This window comes from Struthio camelus, chromosome 18 (genome assembly GCF_040807025.1).
Source record: "Struthio camelus isolate bStrCam1 chromosome 18, bStrCam1.hap1, whole genome shotgun sequence".
Lineage (NCBI taxonomy): Eukaryota > Metazoa > Chordata > Aves > Struthioniformes > Struthionidae > Struthio > Struthio camelus.
Window position 1 is genome coordinate 13,928,522 of NC_090959.1, and position 10,260 is coordinate 13,938,781.

A 10,260-nucleotide genomic window follows, 5' to 3' on the forward strand; every position below is an offset into this window, starting at 1 on the left:
GGCGCGGCGCTTCCCCCTCACGCCGGCGCCGCCATGGCCGCGCCGCCATTGCGCGCCGCTCCGCCCAGGCGGGGGGCGGCCGCGTCCTGCTTCCCGCCGCCTCCGCAGCTTCCTCGGCCGGGCCGGGGCGGGAGGAGCCATGGAGGATGCCGATTACTTCGGGGGCAGCGCGGCGGAGTGGGGGGACGACGCGGACGGCGGGGCGGTGAGCGCTGGCGGGTGGCTGGGCGCGGGGCCGTGTGGCGGCAGGCGCGGGCGGGCGGCCCGTGAGGTAGGAGCGGGGCTCGCCACAGCTGCCCGTCCTCCGCGCTGCCCCGGCCCCGAGGAGCTGCCGGCTGGGCCCGCAGGCAGCTCCCGGGGCCCCCTGGCCGGCGGCGGGGAGCCGAGCCGAGCCGAGCCCGGGGCGCGCTGGGGCCCAGCGCGGCCAGCGGGAAGGCGCCGGGCCGAGGGCCGGACCGGGGGCTTCGCCGCGGGCTTAAAAGCAAGAAAACAGCGGCGGGACGGTGCAGTCTGACCGAAACGAAGGCGAAATGTAGCAGCGTAGGGGCAAAGCCGGGAAAGGGAGGCGGCTGACTTGGCTGTGTTCGCGAATAGCAGGAGGATGAGGATGGAGAGGGAGAGGACGATGCTGGAGTCCAGCAGGAATGCTTGCAGAAATTTTCCACCCGGGACTACATAATGGAGCCGTCTATATTTAACACGCTGAAGAGGTGGGTGCAGCCCGCGGTGCCGGGTTACCACTGGCCTCGTGTAGAACTGTGCGCCAAAGCATAAACGGTGCTGTTATTTCCCCCTTTAGGCCCCCATTGTTATGATTCTTAATACACTTTTCAAGTAACTCTTTTCTAATCCTTTCATCAGATATTTCCAAGCAGGAGGTTCTCCAGAGAACGTGATCCAGCTGCTGTCTGAAAACTATACTGCAGTGGCACAGACTGTAAATCTGCTGGCAGAGTGGCTCATTCAGACAGGTACGGCAGGCGATGCGGTGCTGTTTGGTGGCCGCGGTCTTGCATCGGAAGTGCCCAAGTCGGTGGCGCGTTTGATCGTGCTCGAATTAGTGGATCGGATGAAAGTTGTCACCTCTGTATGGCTAAATTCTGTGTGTTGTGGAAGAGCCTTCAGAATGCGTACTGCGGTTCCTTCCTGTTCTTGTGCTCTGCACTTCAATTCTCTTCAGAGAGTAGGTGAAGTAATGTGGCGATGAACGCTTCTGAGCGGTCACAAACTGTATTGTAAAGGGTAATACAGTAGAAGCAACTACATATAGTTTCTATTTTTTCCCCCTTCTTTTATTTCCATACGTGCAGCTAGAGATACTGCCTGTAGATCATATAGCAGTATTTGATGTTTTATAATAGCATAATATAATTAATGTTGAAAAAGTAATTACTGTTTTGTTAGTCACCGTTTCCTTTCACTGGAACAGTGGTTAGATGAACAGTTCTCATATGGATGCCAGTACTCTTTTGAGACCAGTCTGGTTATAAGTTCTACAATTGTCTCTTGCAAGATATGTTCACTGTTATCTTGTGATATCATTGTCCCTGCCAGCATAAACTTTTATGCATAAAAAGTTATGCCAGCATAAACTTTTATTTATAAATTGTCAGAAATGTTATATTTTGATCTCAGGAATGTAGAAAAATGTATCAGCTCTTTGTACAGCATTTTGAAGTATATGTCCTGGCTGTTGATATCCAATGTATTAAAAAACAGATAGCCTTTGGTCTGTGGTAAGGTGAATTTGTGCCCCAGTCCTGGTAATCCCTTTGTGTGTAAGGTAAAGAGTGCATTTCACTATCACGGCCGGTAAATGTCTTGTGAGATGACGGGCATTGCTGTTTACATGACTGATGAAGAGAGCTGGAGAAAAGGACTAGCGTAACCTGCTTGTGATCCTGAACACAGTTTAAAAAAAAAAAAAAGGTCTGCATTTATGGAAAAAGATTGAGAATCTCTAAATCTGTGCATGTCTGTGTCAGTATCGCTTAGTAGTACTCCATCCGACTCACTGCGCTTCCCTTTTGCTTTCTGCATATTGATAAATTTCTGAGTAGCTTCTGCCCTCTTTTCCTAAAGGATTATTGTCAGAAAATTACGTTACTGCCATATTTGACTGGACTGCATCTGCTGACTTTTTTGTTCCTTCTGTACAGGTGTTGAGCCGGTGCAAGTTCAGGAGACAGTAGAAAACCATTTAAAAAGCTTACTTATCAAGCATTTTGATCCTCGGAAAGCAGATTCCATCTTTACAGAGGAAGGAGAGGTGTGCATGGAATGCATGTTGTTGTCTTTACATGAGTGGATCCTATATAGATGCCCTCATCTGATGGATTAGTAGGTGGTGGGGGAAAGGAAACTACATCTTCAAAGTTCCTTAGTTCTGAAAGCAGTTGTTTCTTAAAATCAGCCATATTTCATTGGCGTTCTCAGAGGCTACTTAAATTCTGACTACAGTTTACTTTGTGTTAAAGTTCTGTATAGCAACTTACAGGACTCCTGAAGGGTAGAAATCTTACTCTTAATTGTCTTGACAAATAGATATTCTTACTCCCCCTCCCCCCCTTTATTTTCACAGACTCCAGCCTGGCTTGAGCAAATGATAGCACATACTACGTGGAGAGATCTCTTTTACAAGTTGGCAGAAGCGCATCCAGACTGCTTAATGCTTAATTTTACTGTGAAGGTAGTACATTCAAGTCTACTAAATGGAGAATAACGGCTTCTGTAACAGGCTAATTCTTCTGGCGTTAGATGTCAGCTGTAGTCTTGCCTGTATCTCTTATGTGTTGCTGTTAATACTGCTTATTTAGATGTCAGAACAATACTACAACCTAACTACAGGAAAAATTGTGTTACTGGTCGTGAGCAGTAGATGTAGTTTTCCAGTTTGAAATCCTGCTTTTTGAGGTTTTTTTTTTTCTTTCTTTCATTTGTATTTGAAAACTCTGGGTTATCTAAATTCTAAATTATATGTTTAGGGTATCTGTATTGTGAGGTTTCTTTCAAGTAAGCCTTTGTTCTCATTAAACAATGAAACTGAAAACTGATGTGCTATTTAAGAGAAAAATAGTGAGAATACTTGTGTCTGTATCTATAGATTTCATTGTATTGCCTTGAAGTAATTCTTACTCTGTTTTTTGAAGATGGTTTACAGTGGAGAAAGACTTAAGCCTTGGATATTTCTCTTATAAATTGTCTGTAAGGTTATTTGAATTCACTTACCTTTATGCTATGAGCACAGGTTTATCTTGCAAACACTGTGAAATAGTTATTTAGCGGTCATGTTTTTTATGCAGCTTTTTTCCCCACATAATGTTATTCACCTGGGCTTTTTGTGTGTGTGTGTGTGTGCACAAAAGCAAATTACTATATGTTATATTAAAATACATGTGCATGCATGCACACTCACACGTATATATGTATATACATATATGAGTTGAGAAGACAGAGTATTCCTTAAACTTGCCTTGTGTATGTTGTCAGCGTGCATTAAAGTAAATGCACATTTAATCTCACGTAAGGAGGTAAGAGTCTTAAATGGGAGGCGCAATTCATGTCAGTAGTTCTTGTTTCTTATGTGAACCTCTCATTTCTAGCAATTCATCACTTAGTTCTGTGCGTTTCCCTGATAGGGAGAGAAAATTTGCTATCTAATGATATATCTAGTATATCTTGCTGTGTTCTGAAATATTTCTATATCATTATGGTTTACTTGGTTTTGGTTATATTGCTGTTGGTTTCCTTTCTGTAGTTTAAAAGACGTATGTGTATACAGAGAAAAATATAATATTCTCTGTTCTTCCAGACTTGTTGGGGTATCTGAAATATTTTGTTGTTGTTGTTGTTGTAGCTTATATCTGATGCTGGATATCAAGGGGAGATAACCAGTGTTTCAACAGCATGTCAGCAACTGGAAGTTTTTTCTAGAGTCCTGCGTACATCTCTGGCAACAATTTTAGATGGCGGAGAAGAAAACCTTGAGAAAAACCTCCCTGAGTTTGCTGTAAGCTCTTTATTCCTTTTCATGTGGAAAAAAATCTTTTCCTTCCCAGACAGGAGATGCAGATCTTTGCATGACACTAGAAAATCTTGAAATCTTACAAAATACTATGAAGGAAAGCTATATCTGTTTTCAAAGGTAGAAGTTTTTGCTACGTGGTTATTCATTCACTGAGAATTCTTTGGGCTGCTTAAGTAACACTTTCTTACATTTATTAATTAGATTGTATGAAGATGAAGTCGCTCTTCTTTCACGTTTAACGCGTGAGATCTAAAGATCAGTCTAGTCAGTCCCCTGGCAAATTAAAATAATTCTGTTTTCATCTCTGTCAGTGATGTGGAAATTGCCATCTAAATCAATACAGTGTGTGTTCTTTTTTGTGAAATAGCGTTAGGAGTTTTGGGTGGCTTTTTACTTGGCTTACTCCTTAAATGTTGTAAAGAAGGTGCTGAAGAGCAAGTAGGCTAGAATTCCCTCTCAGCTCTGGCATCTAAAAACCAGAAGTTCTAGATTTAATACTTTGTTCTTGCATGACAGCAATGTATAGTGATGCTATTTTTTTTTCTCTACTTTCTTATTGGGTTTTTTTTTTTTTTTGCTTTGTATTAGTACATTTCAAAGTAATCTTTGCTGTTAAGGCAATGTTATTATAGAAGAATACTTGCATGTTTCTTGTTGACTGGTAAAATTTTGATGCGTGCATTCACAGAAGATGGTGTGCCATGGAGAACACACATATCTCTTTGCTCAATCTATGATGTCCATATTAGCCCAAGAAGAGCAAGGAGGGTCCGCTGTCAGACGGATTGCTCAGGAGGTTCAGCGATATGCTCATGAGAAGTAAGTGCTTGCTGTGTTTATTGGTGAAATATAAGTCACTGTAATTTGAACTGTTGTATTTTGCTCGTTCTGGATTACCTTATTCCAGCAAAAGGAGAATTAGTTTTTGCTGTAGGCCGTAATGCTTAAAGCAACTGAAAGGTTCAATGTCTTGTACTGGGAGACCTGGAATAGCAAGTACAAAGAATCGGAGAAAGTTTTTTTTATCTAGTAAAAATGTATATAATCTTGTTATTCTTTGCACACTTTAGAAACAAGGGAAATACAGGCATATTTCTGTAATTGTCCAGGGCGGTGGGTTCTGTCCTAAAGCATTACACGTCATGTGATGTGCCTTATTGACTTAGCAAGGCTAAAACTAACATATCTGAATTAAGAAAATAAGTTCCAATGTATGTTTATGTTTTTTATCAAGAGGCCATGATGCTAGTCAGATCACTCTAGCGCTGGGTACTGCGGCCTCCTATCCTCGAGCATGTCAAGCACTTGGTGCAATGTTGTCCAAAGGAGCTCTGAATCCAGCAGATATCACTGTGCTATTCAAAATGTTTACAAGCATGGACCCACCTCCAGTAGAACTGGTTAGTAGTATCTCTTTTTAAGCCCGGAAACTTATTTCTGTAATAGCATAATAAGACCTCAGGTTTTTTGAGTGCTATTAAGTATTTTATCAACACAAAATAGAAGTTAGCATTGCAACTCATCCATCTGTAGCTTTAAGTGATGTATAAATGTGAACCTACTATTTGTACTCTTTTTGTGTTAGCTGCTTAATTGATTTTTATCATTCCAAGTTGTGTTTTGTTTTTTTTTTTTTTACATTAATTACTTTTAAGAAGCTCCTATTAGGAGATAAAGATGGAAAGGAACTAATTAACTAACTTCTTTTAAAAGATTATCTTGATTTGCAGTTTATAAGTAGGGATAGATGATATGTTTCAAATTTCTCACTACTTTGCTGCAGTATGAATTCTGGTAATAAATGGTACAATTTAAATACATCTAATGTAGTCTGTCTGTAACTCTCTTACCTTTTCCTTTTTGAATGGCAGAAAGTTGGGGCCTCTTCAGAAAACTGTATAATGTATTCCTAAGGGGAAAATTTGCTGTTAATGTCTTATTCTATGCAAGGTACATCAGATGCAAAAATAATTTTTTTTAGTCATTTCCCATAATTCTCAGGCTCTCATAAACAATTTCCCTCACAGATTCGAGTACCTGCCTTTCTGGACCTCTTCATGCAGTCATTGTTTAAGCCAGGTGCTAAGATCAATCAGGACCACAAACATAAATATATTCACATACTGGCATATGCAGCTAGCGTGGTAGAAATGTGGAAAAAGGTAATGTTCGATTCTGTAAATAATATATTCTTTTTAAGTACAGTGATCTAACTGTGCTGAAGAACATGTATCGTTCTTAGTTTAAAATGATGTGCTCAGTTTGATTTATTTATTCTAATGAGAGATGCTTCCAGCTTCACCTGAAACAACTGGAAGTGTTGAGCCTGCGTGCCTCTGAAGATCAGATCGTACTACGAAAGTTAGAGCGCACCAGATGGTTTTTGTCGTCTTTCTGTCCTCCAACCTCCCCAAAAAGCTCTCAGTAGCAGTTTTGTCCTTTGCTATTAGAACTGTGTGTGCTTTTCAGAGGAAGATGAATTGAATTCTATCAACTAAAATAGGTAAAGTAATTCTTAGGGAATTAGATAAGGGAAATGCCCTTACAGCTCAATTCATTGATATTTAGTTCTTCTAAAACTTGCATACGAGCCTGCATTTTAAGAAACGTGATGTGATCTTAGTCCCATAGCAAGTAACAATTCCTCTCCTTAACTAGCCAAGGATATCTTATATCTACCTGTCTCTTGCACTCAAACTTTGCATTTTTTCAGAATAAGAGAGTCAGCATAAACAAAGATGAACTCAAATCAACTTCAAAAGCCATTGAAACTGTTCACAACCTGTGTTGTAATGAGAACAAAGGAGCATCAGAGTTAGTTGCAGAACTGAGCACTCTTTATCAGTGTATCAGGTGAGCAGAAACGCTGGTCACAAGCTGCTTGTTGGCAGGAAAGTATTATTTTAGAGGGGAAGTGCTGCTAAAGGGAAGTCTCTTTGCAGGGAACTCTGTGAGAAAATCCTTGTTGTAGAAAGGGTGAAAATGTGGTCTGAAAGTAGCTTTCAAAATTGTACGTTTGACTCCTTGGCATCTCTCTCATGAGTATGTCAGCTCTGACTTCCACTCACAGCTTACCTTCTTGTGCCACAGAACATGCTTCCTTCTGCCACTGGAAAAAGATGACAGAGTGCTCTGCCTTCCTCAGTAGGCTTTCTTAGAAATAATTTGTCCGTCCTTCTCCTCTCAGAAGTATGAAATAGCAGATGTTGAATAAACTGGCTAGAAATACATTGTGCGTAAACATTGGAGCGTTCGTGAATCTCATTGCCTGCTTTTTGCGTTTTCTGTTGGGTGAGGGAGTATCCTAGAAAGAATATTCTTCCAGCCTAGCTTCCTTTTTTTCTTCTCTGGAGGTGCTGGCAAGCTTCTCAAGCTTATTCTACTACAAGTTAAATTGGGAAACTCTCAGCAATCATCAGGATATACCGAAAGATGATGTTTAAAATTTACTGTTCCCTCCCTGGATACTCTACACTAAAATGATCTCTTTTCTAGGTTTCCGGTAGTGGCAATGGGTGTATTAAAGTGGGTGGACTGGACAGTGTCAGAACCGCGATATTTTCAGCTGCAGACTGATCACACTCCGGTGCATCTGGCATTACTGGATGAGGTAAAAGCATACAGAAAATCTTGCTGAAGAGGAAAAACAGGTTTTTATGCTTGTAACTGGAATTACACCCAGTTCACTGAATGCTTGTCATTTGCTGTAATTCGGTTAAACACACGGAGATGAATCTGTTTCAGTCCAGAGTTAGTTATTTGGTTTTGTCAGCTCAGCAATATTTACACTAGGGAAACTTAGGCATCAAAGAAGGAAATGGTAGAAGACTTTCTTTAAAAATAAAAAAAAAAAAATCCCTGTTTGGCACTGAACGTCAGTGCAAGCTTGTCTGATAAGAGTGGATACAGTGGTTTTTAAAATGAAGAGTTTTGATGTCCTTACTTTCCCATCTTGTTTGCAGATCAGTACATGCCACCAGCTGCTTCACCCCCAAGTTCTGCAACTTCTTGTCAAGCTCTTTGAAACAGAACATTCTCAGCTTGATGTAATGGAGCAGGTGATTCTCAAAGGATTCAGTGTGTTCTTTCCTGCTTGTTAATCTCACTGAGGATAACTGCTTTTGCTGCTACAGCAGTTTTATGGAGTTTAATTTAGGAATGGTGTCATTTTTAAAAAGTAACGTGACAGATACTGAATCAATAAGGACGAGCAGTATTGAAAGAGAGTTCTAATTTATGGTTTTTTTTTTTCTTCCCCCCTTTTTCAGCTCGAATTGAAGAAAACTCTCTTGGATAGAATGGTGCACTTACTCAGTCGAGGATATGTCCTGCCTGTTGTCAGCTATATCCGCAAATGCCTGGAGAAGCTAGATACAGATATTTCTCTCATCAGATATTTTGTTACAGAGGTTAGCAGCCAATTTTTTGTTGATTAGCATATAGAAGTAAACTTTAACATCTGTTATATCTGTTTGGCTATTAAGTCAGCTTATCTCGGATTAAAACATATTTCAAGATATGAGATCAGATTTTGAGCAAGATATATAATATTGGTATTCACAAGACCATGACTTGATCCTACTAGATCCTGACTTACTTACTTATAAAAGTATTGAGATACTGGGTAGACTATCACAAGAATAGACAATTGATTACTTGGACAACAGGCGCTCTTAAAGCGCAACTACTTAAATGCCTTCAAGAAGGGTATTGTGCATTAGATACTGCCTCTACCACCTATCCAGCTGGCATACTAATCCAGTTTTGCCTCCTATTTCAGGTGCTGGATGTGATTGCTCCTCCCTACACCTCAGACTTCGTACAGCTTTTTCTTCCGATCTTGGAGAATGAAAGCATTGCAGGTACTATTAAAACGGAAGGTGAACATGATCCTGTCACTGAATTTATAGGTAAGTCATGTTTATCTGTTGCATACCCACTCCTTTATTTATTTGTTACAATTTGCAAATGTTTAGGAGAAGGATTGCTAAAAATAGGGATGCCTAGCAAATCTTTTCATAGATTATTTCTGCTTCCCTCTTAGGGGACTGTGTTTAGCAACTTTTCTTTAATCAAGAATATCTGGGTAGTAGGGAGGAACTTTGAGAGGTACTGCTTTTGGAGAACTTACTTACACTGTAGTAAGGACAGTAAAGAAAGAAAGTACTCTTTCATAATACACTCTTACCTGAGAACAAAAAGACCTATCTAAATGCCTAAAATCCTAATTAGTTACATAATGCAGAAATCTAGATGCAAACAGGTAAACTGGATTGAAATACTGAACACTGTCTTTTTTTTTTTTCTTTTAAGCTCACTGCAAATCTAACTTCATTATGATGAACTAAGCAGTGGAAAAATCAAGAAGGCAGAGCACATGATCGCTGCTTTGCCATACTCTCCACCAGTAAGGTTCTATAACTGGGCAACACAACAGCAGGAAAGAACAAGGAAGAAAGGGCTGAAGGGCATTTAATTCATTTGCACGGTAACCTTGAGCTTTATATCAGAGGACTCATAACGTACTTTGGAAAATGGAATAATAGTTCAGGATCTTCTGTTGTTACACAAATTGGTATTAAATGTGAATATTCTGAAGTGGGTAGCAGGAGAGGATTAGATTTGTTTCAAAACATGTTATTTTTGGTTAGATGTAGATTTCTTTTTTCACTGATTCTTTGTGTGTAATATACAAAACCTGAAGAATGGAAAGTAGTTCTTACTAAAACCCTTTTGCAGATAGCTCACTAAAGACTAAGTCTTGAATGCTCTATGCTTTGATCTTGTGAGTTGTATAAAGGAGTTGTTTGTGTGATTAGCTCTGTGATGGGGAGAATCCAGAATGCCTCTTTTTCACTGTTGCGTTATATTAGAATTCTAAATATCTTATATATTTACTGTTATGAAAAAAACATGTTTTATGTAACACAGCTGGAGCTGTAACAATCAAGATTAGTTTTGTATTAACAGATGAATCATATGTGAGTGTGATACCTTTCAGAATCTATTTTTTTGTTAAATAGATGAACCAAACGTTATGGTAAGTTTCATTACCGTTTCAGAAGTCTATCGATGTCCAAACACATGAATGTATGCCAAAACGTGATGGCTTCTCGATGTGGCTTGTCTTTCTGTTTCTCTACTCTATCCTGGTTGATGCTGAACAATGGGGAATAGGCCCTAGATCATAACTTTTAAATAAAGGCTTTTTCTTTCCAGAGCTCTCTTTTGAA

General features: G+C 40.0%; 1 protein-coding gene across 2 annotated transcripts; it reads left to right on the plus strand.

Annotated features, from left to right (window-relative positions):
- The first annotated feature begins 33 nt into the window (after nt 1-33).
- On the plus strand, nt 34-10,245 carry NELFCD (negative elongation factor complex member C/D). 2 transcript variants are annotated; one of them, XM_068913095.1, is made up of 15 exons: nt 34-205; nt 595-710; nt 862-971; nt 2,160-2,269; nt 2,582-2,689; nt 3,857-4,009; nt 4,716-4,846; nt 5,262-5,427; nt 6,055-6,189; nt 6,741-6,880; nt 7,523-7,637; nt 7,990-8,085; nt 8,296-8,436; nt 8,808-8,937; nt 9,341-10,245. In XM_068913095.1, exons 1-15 carry the CDS (start codon nt 140-142, stop codon nt 9,373-9,375), a joined length of 1,752 nt encoding a protein of 583 aa, XP_068769196.1. In that variant the 5' UTR covers nt 34-139; the 3' UTR covers nt 9,376-10,245. The 2 variants fall into 2 exon arrangements, with proteins under 2 accessions (XP_068769196.1, XP_068769198.1); XM_068913097.1 differs by having other exon boundaries at nt 68-205; nt 598-710.
- Nucleotides 10,246-10,260: the final 15 nt, after the last annotated feature.